At 41.7% G+C, this 18,716-nt stretch overlaps 1 protein-coding gene across 1 annotated transcript in view; it reads right to left on the reverse strand.

The window, feature by feature from the left end:
• CLIC4 (chloride intracellular channel 4) overlaps window positions 1-15,558 on the reverse strand; it is a 33,725-nt gene extending 18,167 nt beyond the window's left edge. The window contains exon 1 of the mRNA XM_054802193.1: window positions 15,401-15,558. Coding sequence (XP_054658168.1) covers window positions 15,401-15,472 — 72 coding nt within the window. The 5' untranslated portion in view covers window positions 15,473-15,558. The remainder of the gene's footprint in view (window positions 1-15,400) is intronic.
• Between the last annotated feature and the right edge of the window lie 3,158 nt (window positions 15,559-18,716).

Genomic DNA, 18,716 nt, shown 5'->3' on the forward strand with positions numbered 1-18,716 from the left:
CATTGGCCTGGGTTGGAAGGGACCTTAAAGTCCATCTAGTTCCAACCCCCTGCCATGGGCAGGGACACCCTCCACTAGTCCAGGTTGCCCAAAGCCCCACCCAACCTGGCCTTGAACACTGCCAGGGAGCCAGGGGCAGCCTCAGCTTCTCCAGGCAACCTGTGCCAGTGCCTCACCACCCTCACAGGGAAGAATTTCTTCCTAAGATCTAATGTCAATCTCTCCTCCTTCAGCTTAAGGCCATTCCCCATGGTCCTGTCACTCCATGCCCTTGTAAACAGTCCCTCTCCAGCCTTCCTTTAGGTACTAGAAGGTGCTCTAAAGTCTCCCTGGAGCCTCCTCTTCTCCAGTTTGAAGAACCCCAACTCAGATCAGCTCTCCTCACTGTTCATCTTTTATTTAGCACTTACGACCTCAAAACCAAAGACCAGAGCTGGTGCAATATGACATACATTGCCAGAGAACTCATCTGATATGGACTAAGGAAACCTTTGAATAGAAAAAATAAAGGCATGTAACCAAAGGAAGAATCATTGGGATGCAAGTGCCTGCCATGAATGTACAGACAATCCTCAGCACCAAATGAAGTCCAGAGGCTTAGCTTCAGTATCACAACATCGACAAATGTAATTAAGGCATCTCCTGAGCAGAATATTAAATAAGCACTGGTCAGCTCCCCTAATTTCAAACCAATATTTGAAAATGCATGAATAGTGTCCTAATGGACAATAGGCAAGCATCTAGAAGACAACTAGTTTTTACAAGTCACTTGGTTAATTTGAGTTGCAAAACATGACTTTAAAAAACTCATTGCAAAGGACTGATTAAGAGCTTTAAAGATTTATGATCCATCACCAGATGTAGAAAGTAAGAAGTTACTCACAAGCCAAGAACTAAAATACTTTTTGTGATAGAATCAGATGAAAAAGCAAAATGGATCCCCTATGCACAAAATAGACTCCTTTCTGCAGACAGAACCAAATATGAAGATTTGTTATTACAAAATTTCAGGGCTTTTCCTGAACTTAGAAGTTAGTTATAACATCAACCAAGTCTTTGGCTGCCCAGGTTTTGCTACCTGTCAATGTGATAGGGAAAAGCAGTGACCCTCCATCAGCAAAGCACGGGGAAAAAAATTAATGTTAATGACCGAGAGATATTAAACATATTTATATCAGACAGACTTTGAAATTTATCAGCTGCAACAACAATACAGTTTGAAAGAAAGTTAGTGTATTGGATTAAACACCATGCCTTCTTTCATATGATACAATTCTACCACGGAGCTTTATTATTTCTAATGGAAGATTTAAAAATTGCAACTGAAATAAACCAAACTCAAATTCAGTCGGCAGTTTTGTTTATTGTACTACAAATGAAACTTGGGTTCCTGTCTGGAATGCAAAGCAAAGTCACTTTTAAGCCATAGGACTGAATGAAAAATTGTTTAAAATTTAGGGCACAGCACAGAACTGTTGCTTTCATTAAGGTCCATTTTCCTAAGCCAAAACCAAAGCGACCAGTGAGGACCAAAAAAAGTCAAATGCCTTTATGCTGTAATGCCAACTTGTACCAAAACTTTTCTTCTCTCCCAACACAAGCCTAACATTCAGAATGAACAAACAACTTACCAAATAGCATCTGCTTTTGTTTAAGCAAGAGAGGCTTTTTTAGATTATTTGAATCAGAAAAAAAGATTATAGCCCACTAACATACAGTGTTTCGAACAAAACCTAACACACTTTCAAAGCTGCAACTGAACAGCTAAACTGAGCAGACTTTTATGTCTACATTCAAACGTTTGTCCCACTTCTGCTCCAAAAAGTCCCAAGTTATTCTGAGCACATACTGGAAAAGGAATGCAGTCAGAATGCCAAGAAACTTTTGGTTTCAGTGCTCTTGAGCCAAGGAATTCTGCTATGTAACCGTTTGCCTGAGAGGCCCGTTTTATATCTTCTTGTATTTGATGCACTGAGCACTACAGCACAGATCTGTTACAACCAGTCATCAAGTACACCACCATGCTGGCAGTACAATACGTTATTCTCCTTCCATCACAGAAGGATTTTTTTCAGAGGAAGATGAGTTTGGTAGATGTTTCTGTGAGAGTCAGTTCCAACTCTGATTTTCTCCACTAGAACAGAGGTGTGCTGGCAGTAAATTGTAAACCTTTAAATATTGCAAGAATATTCTGAAATTCTACATGACCAGTCATGCATGGGGTTAATCATACAACAATTGTTTTTTAAGCCCACTATTAGAAGCCAGAAACCTGTCATTGTCTTGTCTTTGAATTCAGGCCATAATATTCAGGATATTTTCAGTGTCTAACTCTCATCACCATCAGCGCAAAGAAAATATTAAGTGTTGACTTCTCTATACTAATGTCGCCCTAGATTATTTGTTAATTCAACAAGATTATACTCATTCTATACTGAGAAGCTTTAAGCTGGTATTTCAAATTCTTTCCAAAATCAGTCTAAAAATCTTTATTACTGAATAATGCAAGCCTTCCTACACAGTTAGGACTAATTTTCAGTTATCATTATGAAATCAAACTACCATTATCCACTGAAGGACACGTACTCAAAAACATCATACGTTTATGTTTCACTGAATGCCAGGTTTTCACTTGTATGGATTAGGACCAGACAGAAAAAGTGCAACACCACACACAACAAAGAAAATGGTGTTTTTCACTTGTGAGTATTTTGCTTAAGGATTATACTGTTTAAGAACTAGCTCTGAAGAGCCCGACTTACATTAACCACCAGGGAAAGTACCCTGCCAAACACAGTGTTTAACTTGAGCGTGACCCATGGCCAACTCCTACCACGCTAGAGATGCCATCAAACAGTCTGAAAAGCTAACAGCTGCCATGCAGGATTTTTCACAGTAAGAAAAACTAAAGATATCCAGTTGCCTTGAGCAAAGCTGTGTTACCCTTCACAAACTGACTGTAATTAAAAAACTTCTGAAAAGGTGGCAAAATGGACCTCATTAATTGTAAGATGTGACACAGAGAAAGAGCTGGACGTACATACCCCATAGCACTCACCCTACAGCATTACATGAAAACCAAACAGGGCTACTTTTTAAACAAACCTAAATAAGAATCTAAGTTCAAATAAGAAGGAAAGAGTTACAAGGCAGTAAAACAAATCAGTATGCTGAGAAGTCAACCTGGTTTATCGTAGCCACATTAAAACTACTGGCAACTCCCAATGCCAAATAGCTCAGCCCATCCAAGAGTGCCAACTACTTGGGAGAAAAAAAGATAAAAAAGGGAAAAAAAGAGAAAACCCTCTACTTATCCCACTGTCTGGAAGATTTAGCTTAGCTAATCCAGCCAATGCAGAAGCCACCTCCCCCCTTTCTCTTCCCCTGAAGCAGTGATTTCATTCAAACGAACTGTTTTTCCCAAAAAATCCAGAGAGTATAAGTAATCATACATCTGTTTAAGCTGCTAAACAAGCTAAAGGAAGAAAAAAAATCCATTTTAATTGGGAAATGTTTGTCTTTACAGCTGCATAAAAATTAACTTGACTCCAAACACAAGAACCTGTATGTATGTACTTTACCAAAGTAGTGCTGATGTTTACTGGAAGACTGACAAAAAAAGAAAAAAGAAAAAAAACCCAAGCAAAGCAGCACTTAAAAGGACACAAAGTCCTTATTATATAGTATAGATCTGAAAGACTCAAGAGTAACACAGAATTCTAGAAATCTTTAGTCCCAAAGGCCTGCAAAATTGTTTCAAACAGCATCCAGTAAAAAGGAGCACATGAGTTTCCCAAACTGGATCAAATGACTGCAGAAATAATAGTGAAGTCAAAGTGCATCTGATGAGAAATGCAATACAGTTCAGTGTCTGCCTACGTAAATAAAACAAAAGAAAAGAGCAGAACACTAAAAGAGCGTTTCCTAATTTATCCAAAACTATTAAGGAAATCTCTCCCAAATTTGACATACCAGAAGCAGGAAAAAATAAAGTTTGGATGAAGAGGGGAAAAATGCATTTTAGAAATATCTCACAGAATACCATTTGCCAAAGACAACTACTGGAGCTATTTGATTATACCACCAAGGAAGTCTCCACTCCCCTGAATAGGAAATCTGCAATCTGGAAAGTCTAGAAGATTAACGTTCCAAAAAATAAATAGATTGGAGAAACAGAACAAAAAAAAAATCAGAAGGTATGTTCAAATTTTGAACTCAGCAATCTTGAAATATATCTCAGTTCTAACAAAAAAAAAAAATCTGCTGGGAAAACTACATGAGAAAAACAGCATGATGCACACCGATTACCTCAAAACAGAAGGTAACAATCACTCTTGCATGTTTCATGAACAGTTAGCTCATTCAAAAAAATGAGTAAATTAGTAATAATCCTGAATGGATTACTGTTTTGAGAGGAAATGGTTTAAGGTAAACTAACAAAGTGATTCAAGTGAAAGACATGCAGCAATTCAAAACTCCCAAGATGAAAGAATACAGGAAGGAGTGGTTTAATGTTCCACACATGAATACTGAAAATGGTCTGGTAATATCGGTCTTAATCCTTGCAGCATCTGCTCAGACCTTTATCTTGCCAAGCTGAATAAACAGAATTCCATGCTGTTTACTGGGCAGTGTTTTCAGATAAGATGTAAAGAATTAAGTCCATGAAAGGACTATTGCAGTATTTGACATAACACCAATCAAAGGCCTCCTCCTTACGGTGCCACTACACCCATTGTTTTGTGTTCTGTTCCGCCAGCAAATGGGTGAGCTTTAGGGATGTTATATGTAAGCATTCACTCTGCAAGCCAAACCATGTCTTAAAGGGTCCTAATGCCTCAAATATTAATGAAACGTCATTCAAAAGAAGAAAACAGGTGACAAGGTAGCAAGTTGCAGAGATCAGGACTGAAACAGTGTTGTCTACAATACATGATGTTGAATTCATTCTCACCTTCTCACATTTGTTAGTTTGAGAAGGGAGTTGGTTTGTGTCTTTATGGGAGGAACAGGTCAGGAACAAGCTAGTCAAGCCCTGAACTCAGATGCTAGCTAAATCTGGTTCAACCAGATTTAATCCAAGGGATGACAAGACAAAAGGGACACTTCCGCTTGTTGGTTCACTTTTTATCTCACCTCTCTAGGACAGTGGATATAGCTAGTGCCCCGACTTACACCTGAGAGCTTTTGTTTCTGTGTGGTGTCCTTTCCTTAATAGATTAAAAAACCCCCAACAAAACCAAACAACCACTGTTGCAAATTTAAAGATGCATGTCAACTTCTTAAAAAGAGAAAGGAACAAAGGCAAGTCTCAAGACACCTTCAGGCTCTTGCTATCTTAAGTATCAAGGCACAGGTTCTGTGTATTCCAGCTCATACCACAGTACAGCTTTTTAACAAAGCTGTCTACTGTATTTTGAAACCTACCTTACTCATTTACTGCTAACATAAGTTTAAAAGTCACTAAAGATTCAGTCTAAGAATAAAATAAGCTTGTAACAACCATTAAGAAGATTTATTCACACTATTAAATGTCTCTGACAGGCTAACTCCTAGAATTCTTTCACCTGCTAAGCAAATTCTAAATAAGATGTCCAACATCATTCTCATCACCTCAAAGGTCAGCAGTTTGGTGCCTTGTATCGCTATTACTTCAAATTCACCTTTGTTCCTCATGTTGTCAGTAGATGAGCCTACAGCATTACAGACAGTGCAAGAAGGGCACTATCACTGCATCATGCCTCTTCTACATAATCTTGATCTCTAGTGTCATTATTAACTAACCTCCACTGTAAGTTTCCCCAACAACTTTCAACTGCTTTTGAACTCAGAAGGTAATTTTTTTTTTTTTCATACAGGAAGTGACAAGATAAGCACAGATCTCATTATGTGCCACATAAAAATAAGAAAATATCTTCCAGGAAATGAGCATACATTCATTTCCAAACTGAAGACAGCTGACCTCAGAAAGGACCAAATTAAGCTTACACCACCTATATCACAGTCTTATCTTCATATGAGCTAATCAATGTAACCCCTTTATTTGACCTTTATCAGGGAACTTTAAAAAGCTTGGTGACACTGTATCATGTTAGACTTAAACTCTCAAATCACCCCCCCCCCCCCAATTTTAGTTCTATAGAACAATTTAGGTAATCGCTGCTAACTAAAATAACTAAACCTTTAAGAAGAACATAAGAAAAACAGAAAACAAAAAGAATAAGGCCAGAGCCCATACCTGGAATTAACTGGAAATACAAAACGCCTATGACGATTAGTATATATTTTCTATATGCTGATTGACATCTAACTCACCTAGGGAAAAAGCAACCTTGGTTACCACTGCGTTTTGACAAGCTATATCATCTTTGCTTAATTTATAATCAATCCATCTTCCACATCAGCTGAAATTCCTCTAAAGCCAAAAAGCTTAAAAAAAAAAAGTAACTGAACTCCCTGCATTTACTTGAGATGTGACTATTAAACCAGGGAAAGGACTGTTTATCAGCCCATTCAAGTAGCCTCTTAAGTCATTACCCTGCCGATAAGACACCACTGTGTTAGACATTTGACTGTAACATCAACTGGCCATTTTAGGATGATGCTATTTTTAGCCTTGTGATGTTATTCCTAACAAAATAATTAGCAGACTTGTCTTGTACACTTTCCTGCAACTCTTGTTCATTGATATCTAATTCTCAGTGTAAAGCTTTTGGAAAAAGGCATGGGATCTTCATGATGCATTAAAGTAACTTCACAATTTAGTAGAAATTAATTAAGCACTTCTAGTTCTTTAGAGAAAATAAATTATCCCATGTTCATCCTTTGGGAGAATCACAGAATCGAAATCTGCATTAAATACTAACCTCTATTTTCTTCAGTGAAGAAATTAGCTTAATGCTATGAATACAAAACCTTGGGATTATTGTGGATAGCCATACACACGACCACCTCCTAGCCTGACATAAGAAAATTGAAGTTATTCATTAATGGCAGAAGCCTGGCATCTCGTTTCTTCTGTCCCTCTTACTCCAGTCACAATACCCTTAAAGTGATTTAGTGGTAACAAACCTCCATCAGATAAACAGGGCCAAACTGACTAAAATTTGTAACAGCTCGACACATTCTTGCAACACTCTAGTAGGAAACAAAGAAGGTAATTTACTATACAGTGCTAAGGGTTTCTTTTACAGTGCTTGAAACTTGCCTTTGGGTACCTGGCATATAAACTTGGAATAGGCATTGTATATGACAATGTTTCTTTTCCCCCCACTTATTAAATTTGCTAACATAGTACAGTGCGTGCTTTGGCCACAGCCCAAGAAACCTATTTCCAGAACCTCCTCACCAAATAATGAAGCATCTATACAACTTAAGAACTGCAAACCTTGTCACTGGGGCTCAGAAGACCAATCTTTGGCATTTAAGAGTTCCTCAAATAAACCTTTGAAGATGCATCACTTCTGCAGGACAGAAAAACAAAGGACTCAGTTTATGGTATTTTATAACCTAATTTACAGGGCTAAAATGAGCAACGAGTTGGACAGATCAGCAGGCACGAACACAGCTCTTCAGCTGCCACAGCTTCACCCTGTGCACTGCTCCTTCTCCACCAACAGCCAGATCATTCAAGTTGCCAGGCTGACGTAGACTGAGCCCTACCAGGAACAGGAAAGCCACTGTCAAATGCCCAAATGAGTTTCATGTCAAGATGCTAGCCAAAAGCAATCACCTGGGAGCTTCAAAATTCTGATAAAATAAGGAATACAGCTAAAACCACAACTGCCTCCAAATCTGAATGTAAATGGCAATATCCACAGAAGAACGTGCCAATGAACAAAGAAATTGCTCAAATTCTCAAAGCTCGCTGAAAGAGCTGCAGTTTGGAACTGTGTACCCCTTGCTAACTGCATATTCAAAAGCTCTAGCAAGGAAAAACATTATCTTAGACTGAAAACGGCATTGGAATTTTTGTTTTAGAGCACAAAGGTTTCGCAGAAGGCTTGCTCTGTTGCTTCTGGTTCCAATACAAGCAACGTGCAACTTCGTTACTAAAAGGCACCTCTATGATTGTATTCTACATCCCTCGGGAGATGGTATCCAAGCTCTTCAGTTGCAGAGTAGAACTTCCTCCTTTGGGACATTTTGCCTTATCTCGTTAAGCTCCAGTACAGCATGTCTCACTAGGGCAGCTAATACATCATTTTGAAAGACTACAGAAGTATACTTACGCTTGCTTTGATTTTATTTTTAGATGAAACCATGTAGAAAACTATTTCCTTTCTTTAAGAAAAAGCAGCTCTCCAAAGTACAGACCATCGAACTCTAGCCAAAATAGTAATGCTTTAACAGAGCCAAAAAAACTCTGAAGCTGATCCAGTAGCACTGACTGATCTCATTAGTTCTTCTCATGAAAATATACAGATATGACTTCACTCCTGGATTACACTCCTATATTTAGTTTATACCTAATATGGATATTCAGTGTACAGAACTAAGTAATTTCCGTTCCTCGTGTAAAGCTCCTTGCCCTTTGTCTAGCCAACAATACAAGGAATAAGTTTGAACTCTCAGAGAACTTGCACACAAAGACATTTGTAATTAATAGCAGTTTAGCTTATGTTTTTCACTTCAGCATAAACAAACAGAATTCAGAGCCCTAAAAATCAGATTGTACCACAAATGCATGTTTGACCTGAATTAAAAAAAAAACAACCTCAAAACAAGTTTTAAAAAACCCCAACTATTATCTTTTTTAGGAAAAAAAATATAAACAAAGGATTTAAAGCTCCTGAAGTCAAAACTCTGTTTAAACTCATATCAAGGCAACATAATGATTTTGGGTTTGAGTGTTTTCACTGCTAAAATGTTCACATACTCTTAATACAACAAGTGAGCACAGTGAGTACCTAGTATCTATTTTAAGAGTGAAACTATATCATTCCAACATACAAGAAAACAAACTTGATTAGGACAATAAGTTGTTCGTTATGGGTTATTTACACAGAACTTTGAAGATAAAAATCACATTAGATGGATAACAAGTACAGATATAAATAAATTTTCCATGGATGGTCAACTTGGAACCAACCACCATCATAAAGTTTGTTGTCTTAGACAAACTAAGTGTCTACACTGGCAGACAAAACCACCTTACTTTCCCTCATGCTGTCCAGTTAAGGTTTTATAGAATTGCACCACTCAGTTGATTATCAGTTGCAGAGCAAAAGAGAACATCTACCAGAAAAAAAGACAACAAATCTCATTACTGCCAAGCACAGTTACCCAGTCTTAAAGTAGTGCTTGTGGATTTCCAAGTGGTACATCCAGCCCAGCCAGAACTTGGAAGTGATGTAGGCACTGTTACAAAAGTGTGTAGGCCTTGGGTTAGTCATATCACAATAATGTCTCATTTAAAAGAGAATCTGAACATGCTCTGACTGGTGAGAAAATAACGACAGCCCAGGGCTTTTTTTGTCCCTTTTAACTAATGTACACTTTTAAAAATCAAAGTTGCAATCTCAGAGTACAAAAGTCATTTTCCAAAGTACATAGAATACTATTTAGCTAGAAGTTCAATGAATTCCCCAACTAGACTCTTCCAAACACAGGTTTTTGTAAGAGACAACACAGCCTTCAAAAAATCTACAAGTTCAGCTATGGAACCGACTACTTGTCTGCTCACCCCATTCACATTAAGACAGACAGTAATACTCTTCAAATAAAGAACTCCCTCTTTTCTCACTGTTTCCTTCCACAAGATTATGTCAGGATAACCAGTGAAAGACTAGACAGTGACACTGAGTCACTTCAGGCTGTGAGGGTAATGATTACTAACTTCTTAGGATGCTAATACTGTCACAGTGCTGCCCACTGAAAGATTATCAGACCCTCCCACTCACTTCCTAAGAGTGAAACCGAGTTCACACAAACATTCCTCATATCTACATGGCATTTCTCAACAATCAATTCTCTTTATGTACAGACAAATCATATCTTTTAAGAGGATTCTCATTCTCTTCAAATATTTTCACAAGAACTTTGGTGTTAAGTATACTCTTCCCTGCTCTGTGAATTCCTCACTGCACATACGCACAATCACGGTCTGACACACAAAAGGATCAGGAACAAGGTTCAGACCCTTGATGTGCATTTATCCTTGACTTTCCATAGGTTCCAGCCCCTAAAGTGTGTCCCACAATATGTGCTCTGATACACAGGCTGCTTCTTTGCTCTTCAAGCCTTCAATGCACAGCCTGAGACATTTCCTATCTGGGAAAACTGAGGACAGATTTGTCTTTTATAGCAGTTTCTATGGTCAAAGAATGCATCCATGGCATATAGCACTTGTGTACACCATGTAGCAAATGACTCAGAAGCATCGCTGCAGATGACCGTACAATCCCAGCCGGCAGGTTAGCGGGCTGTGAAGGACAAGGAGTTGAAATTCAGGAACTTGGCCAGTTCTCGGACCACTTTATGGGGAAAGGAGGAAAAGTGCGTGAGTGTTAAACATATTTCAATTGCAAAGTAAAACAAGTTCTCTTGACAATCTAACTGCGCTGCCTAGACGTTAATCATTGGAAAGGGGAGGATAGGTGCCAGTGAACAAAACCATTACTGCTGAAGTATTCAGAAGCAATTTCTGAGAGAAGAAAAGTTAACCCATCTATGTAATCCCTTTGAAAATGATTGCTAGGAGTTGTTAAGCTTACTTTCCAACGTTTTGCAAAAAAAGTAACATTTACACTTGAGAACATCTCTGTATTTTTAAACAATATTGTATCAAGTGCACCAGTTTCTGTATTAGCAATCAGATTCAAATAAAAAAAACCTAGGAGGTTTCTAGCTATGAGAACTTTCCCAAGCAGAATTTTAAGGAATACAGTTTGCTGGCCAAAGAAGGACAGGGCCTGATTTATAACAACTAAGCACAGGATACACCAAGATGGTTACACCTCAGTTTATAAAGGGATCTCTTACAATACTCCAGTATTTGCTCACAAGAAATAAGCCACACATGAAATATTGCTATCTATACCAAATGCGTATCAAAGGCGGACTGAGAAAGTTCTCAGGTGCTGAGGTTATTACATCAAAACCTCCAAAGGGTGATCTGGCACGTAAGAAGACTTATCTAATAAGATTATCAACTGACAAGCTTGCCCCTGACAAGACTATCTCTGAGAAGCAATGTTGGAAGTCTCTAGTCATGTTATTTCCTTACAACAATGCATTTTTTTTTTACTGCTATATTGTAGTTGCCAAAATGAAATTAAAAAATCCAACGACAAACAAGATCATGGGATTGGTTGTTATAAACCAATATACAGCAGCTATACTACTTCAGAATGACATGTCAGAGCTTACATAAGGATACTCACAGGCAACAAGCAACCGTAAGACAAAGGCAGACCTGAGTGTGTGCAATTCAGACAAACCACACTCCTCTCACCCAGCCCTGAGCTAATATCGAGTCTGCTGCTAGAGATGCAGATGCACACATCCCCTTCCTGCCACGGACTCCACCATTTAACTGAACAAAATGGACCTAGATCCCGGAAAATAAACAGTTCACCTGCCAAATTTCTGTTTAATTCAGATATACAAAAATGTAGACAAGCTTCTGTTACAATCTCTGGGAGTGTTTTAGAGTAGGGTATTTAATAAATGTGAAATCACAGGGTTTTTTTTCTACTGACAGTACAATTCACAGGTAAACAGATAGTAGACACTATCTGATTTCCAAAACAGGTGCCCAATTTCACAATGACATCTTATTTGAAAGCTGCCAGAAATTCAAGGTCTAATTAATTTGCAAGTATACACATGTTACACAGTTGAAGAAGAGAGCACCTTCCTTAATGTTACCTACATCTACTATAACCCGTCTCATGGCAGCAGATACGCAACTATGAATTTCTTGTTTGCTGAGTTTGTTTTTTTCTTTAACATCAAACTAGTTGATCATCTGTGTCTTCACCTTGCTATTAGAAGAAACATGCAATCAACAACTGCCCTCTAGAATACCAAGGGCTGAGCTTTGGGCAGCTTCCATCCTCGCCTTCTTTGCAGACTGTGTTAAAGAAACTGCACAAATAGTTTTGTTAAGCTCTGTCCTGTGGTTTCCACAGATGAGTGGTTCTATTTGACCAAGTCAGTCCACCACACTTTTTATTTACAATAAAAATCCACACACGATCAACTAAATTGCAGTTATTACAAGTGGCCTATACAAGTTGTATTTAGATCACAACGCTTGAGTTTCTGCGTGCATGTTCATCACAATGCAGTCTTCACTACTCTAAAATGCCACTAGGGCATATAAAAATACTCTTTAAACAATGGAAGTGGGCCTCCCTCATTAATAAAACATGCGAACATATGAGGAAACTAAACGAAATCAGATACATCGCTAGTTTCTCCTAATCAGCTCTCAGAGAAAAGACTTGAAAAATATTTACACTTAGTTTAAAACAGACCACAGGCAGCCCACCAGCGCTGTAATGAAAAAGCTGCTGAAGCTACTCATTATACGAGACCAAGAAACAGATTATTCACCTCAGTTCCAACACTGTAACCCATTTTCTTACCTAAGTATTCTAATTCTGCACATACGTTATCACAGACTATGAAAATACAAGTTACAGCAGACAGATACACTGTCTTCTTGAAAAAATCAAAGCAATTTACTGGTGACAAACAGCCCTATATAGTTATTCATAACTGAAACCTAACCATGTATGCACTCCTCCCCATGCTGTGCCCATCCTAGTTTGTTACTGATCACAATTTAATAAGATTCAAATCCAACATTTTGGGCATGAAGCCAAACAGTTTCTCCTGCTTCACAGGTTTGTTTCTCAAGCTTTAATCCATACCTTTGTTTCATCTTAGTCTGGCTGCTACAATCCTTTGTATGCAGGTCATACAGTTACCGCCCTTCAGCCGCAGGCATTTGGCAGAGCTTTCTTTTTTGGTCAAGAAGTCTTTCCACTACCTCTACCTTAAGAGCTTCGCTAACTAACAGTGCACAGGTAGAACCAAGACCCCGTGTACTGTTTGAAAAGTGATTAACTCCATTGTGAAATCTTGTTCTGACATTCACTCGGGTAACTACGGACTTTTTCTAGATTGCACACATAACCAGGTGAAAACTGTGCAACAGACAAAAGCAGAAACTGAGCTTCCCTTTTACAGGGGGAAAAAGAAATTACTAAATCAAAATTAAGTACTCTTCTAGATAGACACGATTACTTTTCTTGAATAACCATTAATATTCTGCTTGCATTTTATGAAGTGACCATCTTAACGAGACAGGTAGCAAACAAGACTTCTATTACCTTTAGAAAAACACTGTTCTGATAATACTTAACAGCTTCAATAAAGTGTGAGACAGGCAGCAACACTCAGGTGAAACAACTATTTTGGTCTGTCCTTCCTCTGCAGGATTTTACAGGGAAATAACCTTTACCTGAAGATCATAAAGGCAGACAAGAATAGCTTCTTTTTTAACCTGAACTCTATCTTAAAGGCAGACAGTATACAGCTTGCAGCAGTCATTCATAACACTGGGAAAAGGCTTCCTTGAGGGAGATACTACTCAGTGATAATCCCAGATATAGCCTTCCTAAATCCATGCCAATAAAGAAGTTTCAATTGAGAGGGACAGAAAAATTCCCTGCTTTTCCCCTTTCATCTAGTCTAACACCTTTATTGGTCTGATAGTGATTTAATCAGAATCAATACATCTTTCTCACAACTAATTTTACACCTTCCCTGCTACTCCTCATGCACAAAATATCCTCTTTAAACAGAGCCACAAAGCTTACTTCCCCTGTCCTCAAATCCTTCTGCCATCAATCACTACTCTAATTTGTTTAAAAATATTTAAAAAAAAAAAACAGCCAATGAACTTTAGGACAGATGAAGATAAGCTGGCATGTTATATTGAAGAAGTACTGCTATAAATAATTCAAAGTAATCTGTAACTTAATTGCTGTACTAGTAATTTCTAACCCCTACACTAAGAACCTAAATATTCTGACTAAAATCAGGTCTGGAATCCTCCACTGCAATACTTTCCCTGGGTCCTGTTACTGCCTCTCGAGGCTACTAAAAAGTCCAAAATGGGGAAAATTCAATATTTTTATAGTATCATTTAATAAATAAAAATCTATATTTAATAGCTTATTTGCAAAACTCTACCTAGTCTGCTGGAAATTTTCATGTTTGTCACCTTGGCTTTTATACTAAGCCAAGATCTCAGATGAAGGCTTTCCATTATTTTCTCTCTGCAATAAAAGAAACTTCATCTGAAGAATTAAAATACTTTGTTTCTACAGAGGCTTTCTTCAAAGTGAGTTTAAGCACAGAAAAAAAATATTTGCACCACTTACTCTCTGCACTTTTGATATGAAGGAAAAGGAAGATGCTGCATCACGAGAGCCCTGGACGACGCAAAATATTGCATCATACTGCAATATGTAAATGCAAAACATGTGGAGATACCATACGGTATCTTTGCCAGATAAGGGCAGTACGACACATGCTCATTCTTCTAGTTAGAAAAAAAAATAAATAATGGTGATACTTTTACATGTTCGGTTTCTGCCGCGACAGTAGACTTCTCAGGGGATTGAGTGAAAAGTAACTCGTATTTTTACTACTTTCATGCACACACTTGGGCACACAAAGCAGAGAGCTGAATCGCGAGGGTGATGTGGCGCACAGAGCAAGTTACTCCTTTCTGCTACCGATGCCCTCAGCCCTGCTATGCACCAGCTGCACCATTTACTCTCGCGAAAGAATTTTCCAGCAAACGCACGCAGCCACACTTTTCAAAAGTGACTTATGTGCGGTTCGCATTATCACTCGTTCCATCTGTACACACTGACTCAGCCCCGGCTCCTCGCACTCCCTCCCCGACCGGGCACACACCCTCTCCTCCCCGCCGAAGGGCCCTTTTGTGCGCGGCAGCCCCGCACCGCGGCGAGCGACGGGGCGTTGCCTGCAGCCCGGCCCGGAGCCGCCCGCCCTGAGGAGAGCCCAGCGCTCCCACCGCCCCGCCTCGGCCCCGGGAGGTTGGGAGGGGGCTGAAAGGGGCGGTGGGGGGGGGGGAGCCCCGACAGTAGGCCGGGGGGGGGTAGGGGGGCCTACTGTCGCCCCCAGAAACTCCCCCCTCTCCCCCCCCCCCCCCAGTCCGCCGGGGAGGAGCGGTCCCGAGCAAGTTGCTGAGGGAAACTTGGAGCCCCCCGGCCGGCAGCGGGCGGGAAAACGGCGGTTGGGGGAGGGGGCGCCCAACGGTCGGAGAGGCGCGCTCTGAGGGGAGAGGCGCGCTCGGCGCCGAGACGAGACCGGACGGGACGGGACGGGACTCACCCCGCCGCCGCCGCCTTACCTTGACGAAAAGCTCGATGACGGGCTCCTTGTCGCCCTCCTTCAGCCCGTTCACCGGCACGGACAACGCCATGCTTCAGCCTTCACCCGCCGCTGCCAGCCGGGACGGTGACGCCACACCGCTCGCCTCGCCCGCCCTGCTCGCGACTGCGACCGGCCCCGCCCCAGCGGCTCAGGCGCCCGCCGGGGCCGGGCGGGGGGCGGGGCCTGCGCCGAGGGGCGGGGCCTGCGCCAAAGGGGCGGGGCCGGCGCTGAGGGGGGCAACGGTTTCCATGGCGGGTCCCTGGGCGCGGTGTCGCCTGAGGGCGGCGGGGGGGGGCGGGGGTGTCCCGGCGGGCAGGGCCGGGAAACGCCCCCGGGGCCGTGGAGGGACACCCCCGCGGTGGCGGGGGACACCCCGGGGGGAGGGCGGCGGCGGCGGGCGCTGCCTGCTCCTGGTGCGGTGCCCGATGACCTAACGTCTGGGAGCGGCCTGCTTGGGCCCGGCCTTGGCGGAGGCCGCAGCCCTGTGGGCGCTGCGAGGCCCAGGGAGGGGGGTCGGGTGTGTGTGTCGTGTGTGTCCTGTCCCCCCGCCATCGCCTCAGCCCTGGAGTTGCAGCCTGCCTCCATTGTGGGGAAAAGCTTCAAAACTAGAAACTTCCCCCTCGTGGGGACCCACCACACCGCAGGCCTCTGGGCCAGAACAGCAGAAAAAGCTGCTTTCCTGGCTGGGGGAAAATCTATTTTGGGAGGCAGGGAGGAGTGTTTCCAGCCTAGTTTCTCCCTCGCTATTAAGGTCAGGGACTGAGGAGCTGGACAGAAAAATGCGCAGGAGAATTGGGTGAAACATGGGAATGAAATTAAACCGTTTGCCCTTTTTCCAGTCTTTTCACCAAAATAGCACAAGACAGCACACAGCCTGCGATCACATTTTCCCCATGCGACTTCATGCCTGTGGAGTCCAAGCCGTTGTGAACAGAGCGGCTTTTATGCTTCGGCAGCACCCGCCCTCGCTCCCGGTCTTTCCGTTTTTCAGGAGCTCAGACTCTTTAATAGTCTGAGTTCAGCTGCACCTGAACGTCTCGGCAGAGCCGTTCCCAAGGTAGGATGTACTGGGGCTGTGGGATACCCCGAGGTGGCATTGAATGACTTGTAGATGCAGCTCTCCACCTCTTCTGCTTTAATGCTGTGACCCGGTGCTGGGACGAGCCTCCCTGTAATTTGTACCCAAATGCATCCATGCAGCCAGAAATGGCTCCGGATGAAATGGTTACCAACGGAGTGTTCACTGGTAATAACAAAACCTCATATCTCTCCAGGCATTTTACTACCCTCAGTTCTGCATAACCGGATGTCTTTAAGCAAATTTCATCCTTGAATGTCCTTGAATTGTTCATCTAGAGCAGGAAAAACTGCTGTCAGCCCCTCTCCCGGTGCTGATAAGGCTGAGCAACCGATGTGACAAAGTCCTTTTCATTCCCATTCCTACAGTTTCTATACAGCCCTCCTCAGCTCAGTGGACTCCCTGGGAGTTGGTGGAAGATTGAGTTTTGTTTGTGTTACTGAGAGTCCAAAGAATCTCGCTGATTCATGGGGTGGGACAGTCAAAATTGGACATCGGTGTGTCATTGTAACCAAATCTGGGAGCAAGGCAGGACCGTGTGGTTCAGCCCTGTCCAGGAACCACCCTTAGATTAATTGCAGCATGTACCACAAAGGACACCGTCATTAGAACGTGGGTGGGATAGATGGGAGGAAAAACATTTCCCTTAAATGGGATTCTTACACAGACCTTCCACGAGCATCAGCCTTCCTCTCTGTGCTTCACCATCATCCTCTGCTGAAAGTTTCAAAATCACAGGGTATTTTAAAACTTGAAATACTTTCTAAGCCTCCCCAAAGCAAAGAACCACCTACTTTTGAAAAGGTGGTGTTTTTAGTACAAAGAAATAGCTCTCCTACAGAGCCACTAAAGGTGGGTGTAAAGCAACAAATTTGAGGTCTGTGAGGCGCTCTATACTTTTTTATGTTTTACCAGCCGTACGAAGGAGCTGCTGGGGCCATGTTTTCCTCACCACCACTGAACTTCTTCTCTAACAAAAGAGTTTGCATGCTGTTATCTTGCAGAGCTGCTAATAGCTAGCTTATTTAATTTATATCCAGCTGCACCAGCCTTGTCTGTTGCTTAATATCTTTTCAGTTATTTTACTTTTAGATAACATTTTCCTGGTTTCCAGCTACCACCTACCAAACCCCTCATCTCATTCAAATGAAACCTTTCTCTAATGATGCTCAGAATGGTTTTGAATGTTGAAAGCTCTCGATTATTTCCTAGCTCTGTAATTGCTGCTTATGTTATTCTGGAAGAGGTTTTTTCCCGATAATACTTAGAATTAATTTGTCCAAGCTTTACAAAATAAATAACTAGTCCTCCTAACAATCTATAGGGAAGTGAGTGTGAGGAATGAATCAGAAAAGTTAAGTGACTTATTCAAAGCTAAATTTGCACTGAGTCAGGGAGTCAGAACAAAGCGATTCTCGCCCCCCCACCTATGCTTAGATCAGTAGGTCACTCCCTCTATATTATTTTATGCCATATTGAGAAGGCTTATTTCCATTTGGCAGACCAGCAAAACAGCATATTATTGTTTCACCTCTCTAGCACTTTTGGCCTTTATGCAGCAATTTTCCATCTCAAACTTTCCAAGTGCTTTTGAAACTGGAGGCATCAGATGTTAAAGATATCAAAGCAAGCGCTCTCCTGCCCCAGCCCTTGCTGGGCATGTTCAGCTGGTGGAATTCACTGCTGTGTTGACCCCAGGGTTCAAAAATGGCTCCTTATTTCTAAGGGGAGTTTTTCAGGCAGTGGAGGAGCTCAGCACGCAGGTCATGTTGCAGTTCAGCAGGACCGCATGAACATCCCCGGCTTTCAAGCTTAATTAAACTGCTTTGAGATGAAAGGGTGCTGAGGAAGGTTTGGAGGACAGAATGCAGCTCACTGGACCATCTAGTGCCCACTGTAGCTGGAAGCAAGAGTCCGGCTGGGCAGTCGGGTTTGTTACAGCTCTTTAAAGCAATGGTGGATGAAGCTGTGAGAAGAACCTGCCCACGGACACCTATTAAAAGAAAGGCAGAAATGACACACCCTGGTTTAAAAATACCAGCATTCCCATTCCAATGCTAATTTGGGTTCCTGGGTTTGTCTGCAGGCTGGGATGCTGCAAAGTCCTTCCCTGGAGACTCGAAGCAGAAGAGCAGTGACTGCAGGCCTAGAGACTGCGTGTCCCAGATGCTCTGCTGTGACGGTGCCCCTTTAGCAGAGTAACCCCGTAAGCTCC

Source organism: Grus americana, chromosome 23, assembly GCF_028858705.1.
Source record: "Grus americana isolate bGruAme1 chromosome 23, bGruAme1.mat, whole genome shotgun sequence".
Classification (NCBI taxonomy): Eukaryota; Metazoa; Chordata; class Aves; order Gruiformes; family Gruidae; genus Grus; species Grus americana.